The 20,517-nt window shown below is 38.6% G+C and overlaps 1 protein-coding gene across 3 annotated transcripts in view; it reads right to left on the bottom strand.

The window, feature by feature from the left end:
* The window catches only part of ALKBH8 (alkB homolog 8, tRNA methyltransferase), a 59,356-nt gene extending 39,183 nt beyond the window's left edge, over positions 1-20,173 (bottom strand). For 2 of the 3 annotated variants that reach the window (XM_049110023.1, XM_049110025.1), the window contains exons 1-7: positions 20,041-20,173; positions 14,562-14,697; positions 10,737-10,974; positions 8,508-8,639; positions 7,744-7,839; positions 5,979-6,083; positions 4,542-4,612 (exon numbers count right to left, since the gene is read on the bottom strand). In XM_049110023.1, coding sequence (XP_048965980.1) covers positions 4,542-4,612; positions 5,979-6,083; positions 7,744-7,839; positions 8,508-8,639; positions 10,737-10,974; positions 14,562-14,697; positions 20,041-20,072 — 810 coding nt within the window. In that variant the 5' untranslated portion in view covers positions 20,073-20,173. The other variant, XM_049110024.1, reaches the window with a different exon arrangement.
* Between the last annotated feature and the right edge of the window lie 344 nt (positions 20,174-20,517).

Raw genomic sequence — 20,517 nt, 5'->3', positions numbered from 1 at the left:
CTATACCCAGTGAAAATATCCCTGAAGGATGAAAGTGAAATGAAGACATTTGCAGACAGAAATAACATAGTATGAGCCACAGCAGACCTGGATTAAGGAAATCTAAAGGGTGTTGCATCATGCAAAAGGAAAATGATCCCTGATGGAAGGTGTGACATAAAAGAATAAGGGCAAAGAAAATGCTAAGCATGTCTAAATGAACATTTCTCTCAGGTTAACTGTCAAAGTATCTAAAAAATAAAAATCGTAAATCAAGAAAATTCAAATACACAATAATAGGATATAAATTATAAGGAAGTAATGGAGTCAGCGTTCTGATGTTCCTATACTATTCAGCAAAAAAGTAAAGATACCAAGTAAGCTTAGACTTTGAATGAATCTCAAGTAATTATGTTGAGTGAAAGAAGCCATATAGCAAAGAGTATACTCCGTTAAGATGCCTGTGTAGATGACTCTGGAAAATACTATGTGATCTGTGGTATTGAAGAAGAACAGGAGGAGACAAGGAAACTTCAGGGAATGATGGATACGTTTGTCATCCTGAAAGTGGTGAAGCTTTCATGAGCACCTATTTTAATATGTGTGGCTTACTGCATGACAATTATACCACCAGGAGCTGTTTTTAAAAGTAAGTGTTGTGAGACATAGTTAAAACAGTACTTGGGGAAAAAAAAAAGTACTTGGAAGCAAAATTCACAATCTTAAAAAGGTATGTCAAGAATATTTCCCAGGTTCTAAATTGATGCATTGGTGGACAATTAAACAGAGCAGGAAACTCAGGAAGAGTTTTGTACAGGAGTATAGCAGTGGGTGGTAAACGGTTAAAAACAAAGATGCACTCAGACTTAGTAAAAAGAAAATATCTTTTAGGAATACCTAGGGGTCTTAGTCGGTTGGGCATCCGTCCTGGGCTCAGGTCATGATCTCAGGGTACTGGGATCAAGCCCCACGCTGGGCTCCCAGCTCAGTGGGGAGTCTGCTTCTCCTTCCCCCTCTGGGTGCTCGATCTCTCTCTCTCTCATAAATAAATAAATCTTATTTTAAAAAAAGAAGAAGAAGAAGAAAAGAAAAGAAAGATGAGGTCAGTTTTCTAATGGTCCAGACTGTATTAGTTGTTTCAAGTCCCATCAAGAAACTATCTTCAGTTTTTTTTCCCCAATTTGTGCTGAGGACAAGAAAACAATGAAATATTTGTCTGTTAAAGCAATATACTCCTAAAAAGAGAAGTTACCCTATGAGTCGTCATTCCTGAATACAGGAAGCAATGAGAATCACTCCAGCATCAGAAGATCCCTGGGGCAAACTACACTGCGTTTGGGGGGAAATACCACAGAACCTACGCACCTATTTAGCTGGCAACAGAGAAACCGGGTCACTCAAGACATTTCACAAAAAAATTGTATTCAATATCTTGTATTTCAGAAGATCAAGCTGGACTCAATGACTGCTAAAACCAAGAGCCTGGAGAAAGAACAGGTAATATAATAAAAGACGAGCCCTCTAGCAGGCATTCAATAGTCAGAGTCTTCATTAACCAAATACCCAACTGCCCAGACCAGTCAATTGCAAAAATCACCATGATAAAAAGTATTTACTGATAAACCAACTTCTTATAAAATTCCTACTTCTCCAAATAACTGTGTTTAATACCAACAGCCATCTGTGCCCACTGTGGTAACCTCTGGTTGGTCTTTCTGTGAATTTTGATGTAACTTTTAGGGTGACAGAAGGTAAGCAGACTTGTTATGGTAATCATTTTGTAATGTATATAAATTTCTTTTTTAAACAAGAGGTTTTTTGCTTTGTTTTGTTTTGTTTTTTGTTTTTTGTTTTTTTTTTTTGAGAGAGAGAATGAGAGAGAGTACAAGCAGGGGGAGAAGCAGACTCTCTACTGAGCAGGGAGCCTGATGCAGGACTTGATCCCAGGACCCTAAGACCATAACCTAAGCCAAAGGCAGATGCTTCACCACCCAGGTGCCCCGTGTATATAAATTTCAAAGCACTATGTTACACCTAAAATCAATATATACTGTTTGGAAATTTATGGCAAAAAAAAAAGATTAGGAGTTCTCAGAAATTTTCTAGTAAAAGGAAGCAAGTAAAAAGTTAAGTATTTTAGCTAAGGAGAAACAAACACTTAAAAAAAAAAAAAACTACGATGCCACTGACAAATTATTACAATGGAATGGAAGCTAGACACTATAGTAAATTTCTTACAACAATTAAGGATGTCAAGGATAAGAAAATAAAAAAGGGACAGAAGTCTAGAGCCAGGTTCTAGGTCTGGGGCAAAGACCAGGAGAGACTGCAACCAACTACACTGTGTCAAAAGCAAACAGAAGAGCACAGGAGCAATGGTGGGAAAACACAACAAGAAAAGGTGGAAGCCTTCTTTTTGGAGACCACGGGAAGTCTTATTTTGAGGCCTTCCCTCTGTTACAGAGTGAAACCTTCCAGGAGGGACCAAGAAGCAGCTTATCTCAGGAAGTCTCCACACATAAGAACTGCTCTAAGTTAGACAGTTCATCAACATTTACTCACAATCCTTCAGCCAGGCAAGAGCTAGTATTAATCCCACTTTACATATGAAACAAAGGGCTGCAAATACAGTCAACTTCTTAAATAGCATGAGACATTTACATGGTTAGTAAATTTTTTTTCCCAAAATTACAAAGATCAGCTACCTGTCAAAACCTATCTTTTACAAGAAAATCTATTGTTCTAGTCGTAACTTGTAACATGCATTCTTTTCTGCTATTACAAAGATGGCTTTAACCAAGAACCCCATCATTCAAATTGGCAGCTGAAAATTATGTGCCTTCGAGACACCAAGTGGAGGTGACAAGCGCAGCAGATGATCAGAGAGGGTAAAGGGCTTGTTTTCTCTTCTTTGACTTTTAATGTGGAAGAACATGTAGTTCCCACTCCTCATATTTCTCTAGGTAAGGTGCAAATTTCCACAGGAGTGAAAGTGTAAGAACAACATACCTGGCTTTTCTCCATTCCTTCACTTAAAAAAAAATTTTTTTTTTTTAATTTGAGAAAGAATGCGTGTGAACAAGCAGGGGGAGGCACAGAGGGAGAAAATCTCCAGCAGACTCACCACTGAGCATGGAACTGGATGCGGGACTCAATCTCATGACCCTGAGATCATGACTTGGGCTGAAATCAAGAGTCAAATCCTTAATGTATGGAGCCACCCAGGTGCCCCTCCAATCCTTCACTTCTGATTCCCGGGAGAGAAGGCTTGAGCCAGGGCCAGCCTGGGGCCACGTTTGCTTGGTTGAGCTCTTCCCTCTCTTTCTCAGGTCCAGCTGGTTCACAGAACCTACTACATGCTCCTTCATGTCAAGGAAGAACCTGCCTCTATGAGGAAGGTATCCAGCTGTCTGACTGTGCCAGTGACAAGGAGACTTGTCACTCTAATTCAGAGGTGAAGTATTAACAAGTATACTTAGCTGTGGGTCTAAAGCCATGCTCTCCATGCTTTCTCAGTAGAGAAGCTGACATTCTGACCTCCAGTTATGTCTTCTTTCTCAGCTGGTTATACAGTTAAGAGGAAAAGACAAAGATGTTCTTTACTGACCCTCTAAAGCCATGAGCCAGGATACCGAGGTAAGATAAAAATAAGCCAGACAGAGGAGAGCTCTTTTCTTCTTCCTACCTGTCCTCATTATTTTATAAAGCATTTAATAAAAATCCACACAGGTGGTTGATAAGATGGTCCCGTCTCATCAAACGTCACTAACTCTCTCGTCACAGAATGAAAAGGATCAACAAGCTCAGCATCAGTTAAAGAGCCAAAGTGGGGAACCATATGAATACAAAACAAAAAACAACCCAGTAAACAGTTATTTACCTCCAGGAATAAGATCAGATTTTGAAGCAAACTTTAGTTAGATTAGATGACCTTATATTTTAAAGGTTCTTCTGGACTTAAAATTCTGATCTTTAACTAAAACTTTATCTGTGGTTTGCACTCATCCGTTTCAATCATGCTTTTTATGTTCTTTAACAGTTCAAGTGAAGTGCAGCCATACAAACAAGTCAATGAATAAACATGAGCCTTGCACTCTTCATCTGTAAAAATGAGGATATTACCCTGTACTGCTTATAGTTTTTGAAGGGATTGAATCAGGTAATATATGAGAAAAAGTATCAAAATTCTGAGCACACACATTTTAGTTTCGTGTTCCTTTTTCCGTGGCCTGCAGCTACCACCTCTCGCCACTAGATGGCAACGCTGCACGAGTAAGGAGAGTAGTCTGGCTTGTATTCACCAGGTCCAAGTGAATTAAGTAAGAAAATGTGTAAAAAGCAGGGGTTCTCCTACCATCTGATCAGCTGACAGATAAGCTTCATACACTTGAAAGAAGAGGCTGTGACAATTTTACATTCTATAAGAAATGGAAGTATTATAGCACCTTTACTTCTCATTTTTAAATCTTATTTTAATTAAGAAATGCAGGAAATCCTATGAAAACAGTATTATATAAGGTAAAATAGTTGTTGATGGCTAATGAAAATGCTTGAACATTTACCTCTGACCCCAAACTGAGAGAAACAATCTCATCCTCAAAAGCAGAATGTGTGTCAATATGAGCAGGAATTCCTGGGACAGAAAATAAAATAACATGTCATTTCATTTTTCCTTTCAGTAGATTTCAGATGACTCTAAATACGGCCTCACACTATTAGGGTGAGAACACTGGTAATCAGGAAAGTACTATAACTTTAGTTAAAAGTAAACATTCAAGGAGAATGTGACTACATAAAATCAAACTAATTCTGAACTAGAAATGTCTTCATATTGAAGCGCTGCTAGCACTCAATTCTGAAATCAGGACGTGAGAGTCACTGCTTACCTAGGCCATTTACCTACGCCTAGCCCAAGAGCATGACATGAAAGGTTAAGTACCAAAGTCGTGTTTTCCCTTCAACAGGGATCCCAAGTACATGCACAACAACAGCAATGGCCAGGTGTGAAAACCAAGCATACCAATCATTAAGATGTGGCTTCCTCCATCAACTTCTCATGTAAGTATACTGAGTAACCCCTAAGAAAAAGGAACTCTGCTACATGGTAAGAGTACATAAAGCAAGTAAGACATATCCCTGTCCTCAAGGAGCAGACAGACCGATAGAAAGACTGACAGGTAAATAAGCAATTACAGTACAGTGTGATAAAAGCAGGAAAAAAACCCAAAACTCCACAACGTCTGCCTTAAGATTAATAAATCCTAAGATTGTTTCATTAGGAAATGATTAATAAAATTAATAATTTTTAAGATTTTATTTATTTGTTCATGAGAGACACACACACAGAGAGAGAGAGAGAGAGAGAGAGAGAGAGAGAGGCAGAAACATAGGCAGAGGGAAAAGCAAGCCCCATGCAGGGAACCCAACGTGGGACTCAATCCTGGGTCTCCAGGACCACGCCCTGGGCCGAAGGCGGCACTAAACGGCTGAGCCATCCGAGCCGCCCAATTAATAATATCCTTAAGATAATCTCATTACTACAACTATCGATGAAGATGCTGCTGTAAGTGCAAAAACCTCAAGAGTCTCAAGATTTTTTACTAACGTATTGTCCTAGAACTGTCTTCACATTCTCAGAGGAGAAGGAAGAGCAAGACCATGCAACCAAGCAGCCTCCTGCAGGTATCTGTAAATGATACGAATGGTTCTTCTTACCCATGTCTCCTATGTCTTTAAAACAATCTCCTCCCTCTCTACATGAAATGTTGAGAAGCAGACAAAAAAAATCACAAACAGCAACTGTGCCAGTCTGCTAATCTAAACTTTGAGACATGAGGGGCTAACGTAGATTTGTAAGGGACTAAAGTCAACACCGGTAACAAACAGAAGCAAATCCCTGTGGAGAGTCAGTGTAAGCTAAAAAAAGAATATCTTTGAGTTACAGAATCTACTTAGTTATGAACTATATGACTGGAATGTTAAAGGAAGAAAATACTCACCATGTCCAGGTTCATACTGGTTTACAGTCAACTGATCGGGTTTGTGTTTAATGAAACCTTCTTTCAACCATTTCTCCAGAAAGCTATCACAAATGCCAGGAAGACCTGATGTCAGTATTCATAAAGATAGAACATTAAGATATTTGCTTTGCATGTTTTACTCAAGAATAAAAAAAAGCCACTAGGAGAAAAACCACAGCTTTTAACTTAGCAGTCAAGATCTAAACATAAAAATAAACCCATAAGACAAAACAAAATAAAAACAAAACCTTAAGAATCTTTTATTTTATTGATTTTAATCAAACAAAATATCCAAAAGAACAATTTTGCTCACAATTTTAGCATTTTGTAAAACAGCAATAAAATTATAAAATTTACTATTATATACTGGAAGTTAGCCTGACCACCCTTTCTTATTTAAATTTAATTTAAATTTAACTTACTTATTCTAAATCATTTCCTTTTATTTTCTTTAAGTTTTTTTATTCATTTAAGAAATCTCCACACCCAACATGGGACTCACACTCACAACCCCGAGATCAAGATTTGCTCTCTCTTCCGACTAAGCCAGCCAGGTTCCTCTAAATCATTTCCTCTTAAAAAACACAGTTTTCAGGGGCTCCTGGCTGGCTCAGTCGGAGGAGCATGTGACTCTTGATCTCCAGGTTGTGACACTGAGCCACACATTAGGTATAGAGATTACTTTAAAAATTAAAAAATTTTTAAAAATTAAAATATTTAAAAAACAAGCAAAAAGCAAAAACAAAAACAAAACATGGTTTTCAAAGTAGAACTAATTTATTTTCACTAGAGTCAGAAACATTATTTCATGAATGACAGTAAGCCTTAAATAAGATTAAAAGTCAAAAAGATAAATATAACTCCAACAAAATCCTACTGAAGGTTTAATATCCAGATTATACGGTAAAATCTTACTAATCAGTCAACTCCTTAGGAAAAACTGACAAAGGATATGAAAAGGAATTCCAGAAAGGTAAATAAAAATGGCCAACCTCACTAGCAATTAGGAAATGATATAGTTAAACATTTTATAATATCATATGTTGGTGTGGGTCAGGGGAAGGAGGTACATACACGCTCCATAGGAGTATGTCAATACAGCTGGGTTGGGGGTAATTTTTCAGCATCTATTAACATTTTTAAATGAACAAAACTTCAACATAACAATTCTACTTTCTGCTTACTACATAAGAGGTATATATAAAGACATGCACAGCAGCACTCCTTATATAAAAGCTAAAAGCTAGAAATAACCTAAATGTTGAACAACTGGGAATTAACTGAATAAGCCATTGCTGAACACTGAATACAATGAAAAACTGGGTAAGATCTCCAAAACATTTAATAAAGGAGGAAGAACAGGCTGGAGGGATACATGGAATATGTGAACATACAACATAGCATACAGCATAACACATGTTAACAACTGTATACTTTTACAGGTATCTGCCCTGCAATGCAACGTCATTTGTTACAGCACGGGAATGATGTGTACACACCTGCTAACAGTACTACTGCTGAGCAGTATGGAGGAAGGATGATGTTCAAAAGGGACCCTTAGCTCTATGTATCCAGTTCTTACAACAAAACTCCACCACTGTATGCAATTCAAAGGTTTTAAATTTAATCAGCTATTTCAACATTCTGCCTAAAAATGACCAATGAAACATAGTATGACGTACTTCCAATATATTAAATCTTTCTTTTCTGAGCTAGTGTTTGTCGTTTAGTAACAATTACTTACCCCCAGGTAATGGCATGTCTTTATCTACATTGTTGTTCTCATAGTGGAATTCATAACCAAAATGCTTTACTCTCCTGTGTTTCAAGTATTTTTGAACTATATGAAGAGAAGAAAGTAAACTATTTAAGAGAAAAATATTTGCTTTCCTTTGTCAATTTCAAAGTCAAAATTGTGAGCTGGGATTCCTTGAGTAAAGGTAATTTTTGTTAACTGCTAAATTATTGTCTTTAATAAAATTAACCATTCTACCTCATCTCTGCTGTTCTTTTCAGTCTAAAATGGTAACAAACCCTTATAGAATTTCACCCCATCAATCTGAAAGAGTCAAACATGGGCGCTGCCACTCACAAGACCATTTATGATGTGGAACGAGTCAGAGGAAATCTAATTTGCAAACATCTCCAGGAGGCTCTTCCTGCATTGCCACTGTTGGCAGAGCGGCTGATCGTGCATAGGAAACGTGACTTAGGGGGAGAAGATCAAAGAAGATAATGTATGTGAAAGGGCTTATCAGTGTTAGCTCTACAAATGTCAGCTAATAAATATTAATCAGTTTGGAGCTTAAAATTGATAGCTATATAAATGTCAATTTTATTAATGCTCCTAATAATTATTGGTATGACTTGCCTAATATTAGATCTAGCCTACTTTCACTAATTTTGAGGAAATATTAGAAATTTTAATAAAGCAAAGGAGGAGGAAAAAAGAAGCAGTAACATGGCATTCTGCAGAGACATTAAATATATTTTTAAAATTTTACTTACCATTTTGATTGTCTATATCTTCTGTCCAGTTAATACTTTCCAAAAGCATTTTCTCATCCTCAGATGAAATAATTTCTTCTACTACCATGAGGCCTGGAGGTAAGGCCTGAAGCCCCAACTCTTTCCACTGTGCTGTGGGAAACCAAAACAAAATAGTCACATACAAAACTTAATGTTCCTAAATATACATAATTGTGCCCAGAGGCCATTTATCAGTTCATAAAATCCCCAACACTCATATTCAAAAGTAAGAATGCTAAAGGCACATGACATAGGAAAATACAAAAACAAAGTCCAAGATAAAAATTATGATACATTTTATCCACTCTAATTACCAACGGCAAATAAAACAGTATTTCCTTAAATATTATTTGATCAAGCTACTTTTAAATCTCACTAAGAAACAAGGTTTCTCTTAATATCTACAGTTTGCCTCTCCACTAAAAAGACAGACTCTCTCTAAATACTGAAAACAAAACTTTAAATGCTCATTTTTGCCCTTAGGTTCTTGACCCTAGCTAAGGTTCAGTAACAGAAAAAGGTAAAACAACAAAAAACTTATCCTAAAGAAATAAAATGTCATTGTATGAAAAATTCTTTGGTATGTATTAAAATAATTTAAGTCCCTGTGCCCTTCAAAGAATAAGACAGGTTCAGCTGTGAAAGAAAAAGAGGAAAGAATTTACGACTAAAGGGAATAGTGTAATTCACATTTACCATTAGGGATCTCATCGTTCACGTTACAGATGTAACTTCTAAAGCTTTTCTGCTGAAGAGTTTTCATACTTGAATCATTTAATATAAAAATTCACAAAAATAATAATATAAATGTCTACTAGATTTTACTATTATTTCAGAAATACAAATAGTGAATTACCTAACAAATATTTATCAAGTGTTTATTATATATCAGGCATCATATTACTTATCCAAATTATGTAAGAAAAACTTTGGAGAAAATTCCTTAAAGGCAGGCAATTTATAGTACAATTCATACTTAGTTTTCTAAAAAAATCTGAGAAAAAAAGAATTAAAAATACCCTTTTTTTTGTTATTCAGCGGCTCTCTGGTAGTAGTCAAAACAAGTATCAAAAAATTTGTGACACAGTTCTGTTCTCTATTCATTTCTACTAAGAATTATTTTCAAGCTATAAACATGATAACAATAGTCCTGGAAGTACACCTAGATCTAATGTGGGATTTCAAATAAAGAACACTCCATAAATAAAGCATTTCCTGATTAGAACTTACTCCCAAACCATTCAGTTTTCAAAAGCTGACCATAAACACAATACACAGATACTACAGTTTTTTTAATCTGTAAAGCTTAAGTCAGATTTTAAATTAAATACAGATAGATACTGAGAATTATAACTCCTAAAATATATCTTTAAAAAGTCTTTAGAAAAAATATATAAATAAAAAGTCTTTAGAAGTTTCTTCTGCATCCCATTTTACAAAAACAGAAATTCGGTCAGATGATATTCACCTACCCATCTCGAGGGTATCTGAACAAAACATTAAATTACCTAAATAGGTAAATGAATACAATGAGAGACCAGATGTCTACATCAAAGTTCATCTCAATACATCTTATTTCCATGGGACAGTGGTGAAAAGATACAATAATCTCTGCAGCAGTTCTGTAGATCAGTCTATAAAGCTGTTATTTAATTACCTTAAATGAAATTCAATTAAAAAATCCATTCCTCAATCACACGGTCATGTTGGACAGTGCAGCTATGAATGTAGGAACACTGCCACCATTGCAGGAAGTTCCTTGGACACTGCCACTGTGAAGCTTTAGGGCTCTCTGGTGCCTACAGGTGTTCCACCATCAACGGCACATTTGGCACACAATCATTCGGATCACAATGAATTCTTAAGTGATTAATTGCAAGCTTCTGAGTAGACTCTATAAAATTGGTAATCTGAATCCCCAGCATTGAATTTGAAAAACACAATTAGGTAGCAGGGTTCCAAAATAAGCACCACGGATAATAAATATACCATTAGGGTGGTAGGTTCAGCCCCTTCTAGGCAGGCTATGTTTAATGTAACATGGCCCCTTGCCTGGCACAAACCAGGTGCATACAGAGTGTTTGTCAGACAAAAAGGAGCTGCCTAACGAAGTTCTGTTATTGTTTCATAATAGCCACACCTCCTAACTTAGGTATGAAAAGAAAACACACAAAAGAAACAACTACTTTTTATAAGATGCCTGTGTACCTTTTTCCACAAAATTCAAGTACAGAAGGATCTTTTGTCCTAAATCATCCACTATTTCTTTTCCGTTGAGGGTGACATAGGCTTTCTTGGCTTCTTCTGCAGTTCTGTATCTCACAAATGAGTAAGGCTTATGAGGTGGCATTAGGAGAGCATCCACCAGCCCATACTTCTCTAACACTGGGAGCAGCTGGTTCCTACTCACACCGTTACCCAACCCACCATTGGCGACAACCAGGCTCTTTAAAAAAACAAAAAAAGGAAAAAAATGAGCAATTAATATCAATCCATTTATTTTCAAATAAGATAAAATAAGATTATTTTTAAATAACATTTCCAGGCAGCCTGGGTGGCTCAGCGATTTAGTGCCACCTTCAGCCCAGGGCATGCTCCTGGAGACCCAGGATCCAGTCCCATGTCAGGCTCCCTGCATGGAGCCTGCTTCTCCCTCTGCCTGTGTCTCTGCCTCCCTCTCTCTCTTTGTCTCTCTCTCTCTTTCTGTGTCTCTCATGAATAAATAAATAAAATCTTATAAATAAATAAATAAATAAATAAATAAATAAATAAATAAATAAATAAATATTTCCACAAAGGTGTAATTAAGATGGGTAAAAAGGTTTCCTTCCGGTAGTTATTTGGTTTTCTAATTTCATACATACTATATAAACCATATATTAAATATTGTGGATTAAAAAGTACACCTATCTTATAAATATTGATTTTTAAATTAGCCTTTGCAGTAAAATATTCCTTTCCTAATGGCCGTACATACAAATTAAAAGGTCACATTTATTACTGCTTATAAGTTCAACACAATGAAAGAGAAATAGGAAGGAAACAAGAAATAGGAGTTACCTAATACTTACTTTTTGCCAGACCATACTATATGCTTTCACCTACTTTCCTGCTTACTTCCTGCCATTTGCAATCCTGCACTAAACTTTATTCAAGGGATTTGCTTGGGGGGAAAAGTTTCCTCTTTTTTTCTGCTGCATATGGCCCAGCACCTCTTGTAGAACATTCTACACAGTGTTAACATTTTTAATTTACAATCCACGACTCCTAAAAACTTTGTAGCATAAGAAAAGTAAATCATTATCAGTTTTATTGTTTATATCAGGTATTGACAAACTAGGCTTCACAGGCAAGTCTCTGTCACATACTCTTTGTTTTCATTTTCAACAACTCTTTGAAAATATAAAATTCATTCTTAGTTTACAAGCCAGATTTGACCTGGGGACAGTACTTTGCCAACCCGATTTATACAAAGCTGGAGATCAGAACATAATGTATTTGTTTCATATATACCAAATGCAAATATCTAGAACCTTGTTTTAAAAGAATGTAATAGAATTATTATAAAACTGGATAAGAAAAGTAAAGCTCTGTGCTGTCATGAAAGAGCCAATACTTTCTATGAATGCAAATACACACATACACATGATGAACAAATATACTAATGATATAAAACATGGTATAAAATTCAGTCTAAGATGGCTTGCCTTGAACCTCGCTGAATAGGGTTTATAAATTAAAGTACTAAAATAATTTGATTATATGCAGCCACAGTTACAAAAACATTTCTATATTCCCAAATCTAAGGAATTGCAAAGGTGTTATAAATGTCAAGGGTGACTGCCCCATCTAGAAATTGAGGAGCATGGTGAGGTATGACTTGAGGAATACCAGTGCCCCTCCTCAAAGATGCTGTCTAAATGATCTATGGGCAATTCTAAAGGCAAACCACACAAAAACAAGTGCAGTGGGGGAAGAAAGTGAGGAATTTATTACCTGTTGCATGTGAGTCACACAATATAATTAAAAGCAATAATTGTCTTATTTATAATTCTTTAGGTAAGCAATTTTCTCAATAATATGAAGTAGAGAATTCAGAGGGTTTCTTAAGTTCTCTAGTCCTGACAATCTGAAGACACTGCTCTAGAAAAATCTTACAATGGCTATAAATTTAGACAAAGGCACATATACTTATAACACACACACACACACACACACACACACACACACACACACAAGGGATCCCTGGGTTTGGCGCCTGCCTTTGGCCCAGGGCACGATCCTGGAGACCCGGGATCAAGTCCCACATCGGGCTAACGGGGCATGGAGCCTGCTTCTCCCTCTGCCTATGTTTCTGCCTCTCTCTCTCTCTCTCTCTCTCTGTGTGACTATCATAAATAAAAAAATAAAAAAATAAAAAAACTACATCATGAAAAGACCATTTGTTCTCCCCTGGATAGATAATATGTAATTGGAGGTCCTTCTATAATTTTATTCATTTCTTTTAAAAATATTGTGGAGAAAAAACATCATGCCCAAATGAGAAAACAATTTAGAAGCCATGAAGATGAGATTATAGCTTCTAGAAATCTAAAACAAAAACAGATCTACTAGAAACAGCTTCAAAGGCATAAAGGAAATTTAATCCATTTCTTTCCTTACACTTGTCTTCACAACTCTAGAAGGAAGGAGCAGAGACTATGTCAGTTTAATCTTCTGAATGCCTCACAGCCTCAGTGGCTTTTGGCAGAAATAGTAGAGTCTGTGCAGGCATGTTACTTCTATCTATTATGTGTTCTATCCTCTTTATAGAAATTTGGTTTAATTCTCTGAAGTCATTAGTACTGTGTTTAATCTAGGCATGGGCCTATTACCTGCTAAATTTAAATCTCCCTCAGCAGGGACGCCTGGGTGGCTCTGTCGATTGAACATCTGACTCTTGCTTTCAGCTCAGGTCATGACATTGGGGTTGCAAGATCAAGCCCCATGTTGGGCTCTGAGCTCAGTAAGGAATCTACTTGAGATTCTCTCTCTCCCTTTCCCCCTCCCCCACTCTCCACTCTCTTTCTCTCTAAAATAAACAAATCTTTAAATAAATAAGTAAATAAATCTCCCCTAATAGAGTATTCATTTCTAAAACTATGATGCAGCACAGAAAACAGTGTAACATGATATAAGGGAAGACCATTGGTCTGAAACCCAAGTTTTAATCCTAGCTTCACCTTCTCTAGGACATGTGTTCAGCCATTGGTTAGATGATGGCTGATCTTCCTTCTTACCCTTCAGGACCAGAAGAAATACTTTATATTCACATGGAATTTTAATGACTAGTAAGTACTGTCACACACTTGCTCTAGAATCTAAATGCCTTTATAAACAAAGAAAGCTGAGATCAAAGGAACTGTTCATGTCCAAATAAGCGGAGAAGCTAAGAGTTAAACTAAGTTGTTCTGAACTCACAGTCCCAGACATCTCACAGTCCCTCATAAATATAATTGATATATAATATATTGTAATATTATATATATACATAATTGAATGATTGCATCAGAAAATGAAAAGGCTTTGTAAATAAGGTCTAATAAATTAAAAATGTTTTGTTGCATGTAATTGAAATCACTTATAACAAAAATGAAGTTAGGAACAGAGGGGAAAAGATTGCATTAGGATACAAAAGATTGAACTTCAGTTTTCTAAAGCACATACCACCTGTCTTAGTCCTCTAACCCATCATATAAGAATTCCCTAAGGAATTAAATATACTAATGAACAGAAGTATGCTTTGTAAACTCTACATAGTTATACAGTGTTTCTGTTATTAACATATACCCACAACTTCCTCTAGCTCAACCAACAGGGTCAATGGAAATTCAAATTATGCCCTCAAAATTAAAAGTCAGCAGGTCCTGTCACATGTACACTGAATAAAAATGTAACACATGACTGAACTCTGAGCAATTATCAACAAACAGGACTTATAGCACATTAACATGGCAACAAGATTACATTGAACCAGTAACAGTTTTAGGTTACCTGAGTGGCATAGGATACTGTCTCAATGCCTTCATGTCTCAGCAAAGTGTGCCTGGCTTTAATCTGTTTCCTTAAGAACTTCTTCTCGGTTTTACTGAGTTTGTAATTACTTTGACTGTTGCTGTCCATGGCAATACTGGCGTGGGGGGGGGGGGGGGGCAGGGGAGGGAGGAGATACAAAATGTCAACATTAAGAATCCTAAAGGAATTATAACAATGCTATTCACATATTCTATAGTTTGTAAGTATTTCTTTTTTTTTTTTTTTTAGTTTGTAAGTATTTCTATGTGACCATTTTTTAAAATGCTTACTTTACTTTTCACCAACCAAAAGAAGTGAAAACAAACAGATGCCTGAACCACAAAGGAATATTTAAGAACATTTACCAGCATCTCTGGGGGTTCTACTATAAGCTCTGATGCTTTAGCTCCATTAAATGCACTTATTATCCAGAGGTGATATATCCCCTTACCTGTGAAGTCCTGGGTAAAATGTACCACAGACAAGTTTCACAAACACAAGGTTAGAAAAGAAAAAAGAGAAAGATTCCATTTACATAAAGCTCAAAACCCAAGAGTAAGTCATATATTGTTTTAAAATACACATACAGCAAAATGCCAAGAAAAGTAAATAATAAACATGGAATTCAGGACTGAAGTTATTTCTGGGGGAGGAGAAGAATGTGATATAAAAGGGACATACAAGAGCATCAAAGGTATTTCTTAAGCTATATGGTGATCTAGATGTTTTTTTGTTTTTTAAGCTAGACATATTATTTATATGTATACATAAATATATATATCTGTATCTATAATTTTTTAAATACAGATTTAAGATCCCCATAGAGCTGTGTTTTCCTTCTAAAACATGCCAGTCAGCATGTAGTTACTGAACACTTTCCCAAAAAGGCCTTCACACTCTACATCATGCCTATTTACTGTAGCCACAGAATTCAACATAATTTGTGATGATTTGCGTTTGGTAGTTTAATCTCCCCATCAGGATATACAGTCCAAGAAAGGGAAAAGGAAACAATCATTTAAATTCAGGAGACACATAGAACTCCCATCAAATTCAGCAAAGGCAGGCTAACACCAAAACATATTGTAGAGGAATCTAGACATAGTAGGAGCTCAATAAAAATTTGTTGAAGGGACAAATGAATGATAATGGGCAAATACACCTGTGCCCATTTTTGGTCCCTGCGCTCTGCAGCCTACAACTTTAATACACAGTTTATGCTTTCAACAAGTTTATAAGCTAGTTGAAGAAAACAAACACTAAACAATGAAAGAATAGCATATCTTGATATAATTGTTAACTGTAGAGTCTGTCCATGTGACATGAATTAGAAAAAAAAAAAAGATTGCTGTTAACTGGAAAAATCTGGGAGAACTTCAAAACAGAAGTCGCCTTGAGTTGATCACTGAAGGGCAAGAGGAACACAGAGTCATCTGGAAGGGAGGCATCCAGTGAGGCAATAAAGAGCAGGAGCTAAAAACAGAAATGGATGTGTCTGGCAAAGACAGCGAGAGGTAGGCATAATTTTTTTAGAGCAGAAACTGTTGGCTGATCCACCGATCCCACTCTTCACCCACTTGAAAATCCTCAAAAGTTAGCAAACAAAATAAATTTAGGAAGTTAAATAAAATCATAATCCAAAACAGCTCATAAACAGCCAAAACTCCAATTACTAATTTTTACGTCCAGAGAGAAGATGCTGAGTCGACTGGAAGAATAGCCAATGGCTAGCTCAACTGATACACAGGGTGCGTGTGAGGAGCTGGAGCCAGCACAGCAGGCCGCCAGACAGCTTTCCAGGGGAGCGAGAGGCAGGAGGAGCTACACTCATGTGGCCTGGCAAGGAGAAACTATGGGCTAATCCAGCCTGTGTGGAGATTGTAAGAAGAAAGGATAGAGGGAGACGGGGGAAAGACAAGAGAAAAGTTCTAGTACCTTCAGTAGGACTTGCGGATGACTGAGACATGAGGGAAAGGGGAAACAGAGGGGACAGAGCTTGAGTGACCGAGAGACCAACAATGTCATTCCAAAACTGGAAAGTCAGAAGAGGTCAGGAAGAGGTAGACAGTAACGAGTAAGGGAGGTCATGAGTAGGACATAGGATACAGCAGGTTTGAGGCACTGGTGGGGTACAGTTTCAATGTCTGCCTGGCAGGTAACAATATGAAGTAGCCAAAAGGAGAACTCAGGTTAGAAAGCTTTTGGTGTCATTAGACAGGAAGACAATAGCTGAACAGGTATTTTTGACATTGCACTAATTATATTTGTTCTAATATTTGGCCCCTTCCATTGGACTCTGAGCTCTTTAAGGACAAGGATTAAACCATAATTGTTTAATCCCCAGAGCCCCCATGAGTATTAGGAGACAGTATAACACAGTGTCTAGGGATCCAGGTTCTACACTCAAATCTCAGCTATACCACTTACTAGCTATACAATCCTGTGTGAGTTATTTCTGTGCTTGGGTTTCCTCATCTGTAAAATTGGGCTAATAATGCCTGTTCTTGGCACATAACTAAACCTAAACCGTGCACTAAAAAACATGACCAAACTCTACCATGGCTTCTAGCAGCATAAAGCCTTGTCCCTAGGATGTTCCCAGCTTCCCCATTACAATGTCTGCCTGAGAAAACTGAAACTGCCAGGAAGTTTTACTATTTGTTCTAGCAACACCTGCCAATAGGACCCTGATCTCCCTTTCTTAGGGCACTTACTAAAAGGGGACTACAATTGTGAATAGGTAGCTCTTGCAACTCAGAAGTATCTCTCTCAGAACCCATGTGTGGCTCAGTCAGTTGGGCATCTGACTCTTGATTTTGGCTCAGGTCATGATCTTGGGGTCCAGGGATGGAGGTCCGTGGCAGGCTCCACACTCAGTGGGGAATCTGCTTGAGATTCTCTCTCTCCTCCCTCCCCTGCCTCCACTCACATGCTGTCTCTCTCTAAAATGAATAAATCTTTTAAAAAAGAAAAAAAGTATCTCTCTCATGGACCTGCAAGCCACTCCTTTGAAACGTAATCATCAGGAAGGATAGGGCCTGTTTCTCATAGGATAGAATCCTAACTATTATAACTGCTGGCTAGCAAACACAGGTGGCCTAACTGCATTTGCAATGACCAACCCTTTGTGATTTTTCACTTCTTTGACTCTACAAAGCCCCTACTCTGCCCCCCACCCCATTCTACCTTTAAAACACCCAAATCATTTCTCACAAATTGGAATGGAGCTCAGCTCTTTCCCCTACTGTCAAGAGTTACTAAATAAAATGTTTTCTACACTTTAATGTCTGGCTGGCTGTGTTAAACTCTGACACTATCTCATAAATTTGCCAAAAGTATTAAATATGTCTACTAATCAATTGCTGATAACTTCCAGAAAAGGCCAGATTAGAATGAATTAAGAAGACAAAGTAAAGCTGAGGGCTCTCAAAGGAACTATCTTATTGTCATTGTATTCCAAGATCATCATCTTTGGAATGGCATCTTGCAAACAAGAGATGAATGCACCAAAAATTCTTTTCTTAATATGTCACATGAATAAACACTGCAAAGTGGAAGAAATAAGAAAGACAGGATGCTGAATACATCCTTTTAAAAGTATGACACTAAGAGCCCAGTACCAGCAGATGGAGCCTCATGATCACATTCTGTCCTCTCTTCCTTCTTCCCTTTCAAAGACAAATCCAGATAGCTCTGAAAGCCCATTTGTTCCCCATTCCAGGGACCTAGCAATGTGCTGCCCCAGGAGGTCTGAGTCACCTCAAAAAAAGGAATAGCCTGATACCAGCTGCTGAGGTCTGGAGGTACCCCTTTCTAACAAGGACACATCCCTGGCCAAGAAATTTCCACGACTGCACAAAGGTTTGGATTCTCCTTGGCACGTGTGTAGAAGTGTTACAGGATGTGACAGGAGTGACGTCATTATTTACTAGATAAAGTATTAGCCATACTGAGTCCAGTCTAATAAAAGACAGTCTAAGCACTCTCTGTAGGATAACATGAGGTTAGAGATCACACAGACTCTGCTACTAAGTTTAATCCCAACATACCCTATTGGAGATTGCCCTACGTGGTAATAGTAATGTGTGAACCTGCCCTCCCTGAACAAAAGAATATCCATAATGCAGGAAAGCAGTATAGAAAAATGTTCCTGTGCTTGTAGGTAAATTTTGCTTCATTAACAGCTAAAGTTAGAAAGAACTCAAATTCCTCTCAGATGAGGCCTGTTTATAAATTAAAGCACAGGTATAAAGAGTATACATATAAATCTCTAGAACAAAAAAGAAATTAGTGATATGGGTTGGCTCCAGGAAAGGGAAATGGGTAGGCTAGTACAGGAATGAGAGGGAGATTTCTTCTGTCATAACTTTTGAATTTAGTAGCTATTCAAATTGCACTGCCTACTAAAAAAGGAAATAAAATTTTAAATAATTAGAAAAAATTTACTCCATCACTGGTCGTCTCACCCTATTTTAATTCCTTTAAGAACACCTATTCTGTATTTTCTTATGCCTCATTAATTTATTTTCTCTCGGGATCCCTGGGTGGCGCAGCGGTTTGGCGCCTGCCTTCGGCCCAGGGCGCGATCCTGGAGACCCAGGATCGAATCCCACGTCAGGCTCCCGGTGCATGGAGCCTGCTTCTCCCTCTGCCTGTGTCTCTGCCTCTCTCTCTCTCTCTCTCTCTCTGTGACTATCATAAATAAATAAAAATAAAAAAAAAATTTATTTTCTCTCTTTCTCCTCTAACTTAACCAGAAAATAAACTATGAAACAGAGATTTTTGTCTGTATTATTCACCCTGGAGCATTCAGCACCTAGAACAGGACCTAGCAACAAGCAGCCATCCCACAAACGTTTACTGACCACATTTAACCTACCTTGCCTTCTTATCTCCTAAACCACGTCAGGATTCTGAGTTTGGTGGTCCCCTTCAACGCTCTATTACTTGGTGTGTACCTCTCTCTCTGCCATTTTCAGGTTGTATTATAATCACCTGTTTGGGGGTCGGGCTAGCCCAGAAAACTGTCGTCTGCTTGAGGTCCCAGACCTGAGTGCCTGGCGCACAGCAGGAACCCGGTAAACGTCTGTTACATAAACTTGGCTGAACCCGCACCCTGACACTCCGAGGACCAGAGAGGGCAGCCCCGACAGCGCCGGACGAACCCCGCCCGGGCTGCAATCGCCCGTCCCCCACCCCAAAGGAGACAGAGGAGCGGCATAGACGCCGCGTGAGCATCCGCACCGAACACCAACAGGGCCGTGCCCACGGACCATCCCAGGGGCCCGCTCCCGCCATCCCTGTCCTCGTTCTGTCCTCGGGCACCGGCGGGTGAGGCCGACAGGAGAAGGCGGGGTTGCAGCCATCCCGCCCGCCAGGATGAAGCGCCATATATCTCTGCCGTGGCTCAGGCGGGTCTCTCGCCACGCCGGTACCCCCTCCCCTTCGCCAGCCTCACCATTGTGTCCCGGAAAGCCTGGGCGCCGCCATGTTGGAGGAGCCAGCACTACATTTCCCATGAGTCTGCGGGGCGACGAAAGGCACTCCCACAACCCCCTTCGCCGCCCGGCGGTCCTCGTCTCTGGCGCGGCCTCGAGGCTTCCGCGCGTGAACAGCTCTGCCTTACGGCGAAGATGTGGTCGTCGTATTTACGGCAAGAGCGAGGACCGGGAGCGCGTCTGACTTCTGGTAGCTCCGCACAGGGACGCTATCGAGGCGGTTGTGCGCCTCGGTCGCGCAGTGATGCCCGCCTCCTGAATCTTCTTGGAGGAACAAGAGAGGGGCCTGGGGTCTGAAGGAGACGTCGCGCGGGCGACGGAGAGGAGAGGGAAGGTGCATGAACGTGGCAATGAAGGGGGCAACCACACGGCAACAGGACGATCTGCGGAGGCCGCGGAGGGTCGTAGGGCGGGAACGATGGGTTGCGCCAAGTCGC

Source organism: Canis lupus, chromosome 5 (genome assembly GCF_003254725.2).
Source record: "Canis lupus dingo isolate Sandy chromosome 5, ASM325472v2, whole genome shotgun sequence".
Lineage (NCBI taxonomy): Eukaryota > Metazoa > Chordata > Mammalia > Carnivora > Canidae > Canis > Canis lupus.
The sequence above is the reverse complement of the archived record's forward strand: the minus strand, read 5'-3'. Positions and strand labels throughout refer to the sequence as shown.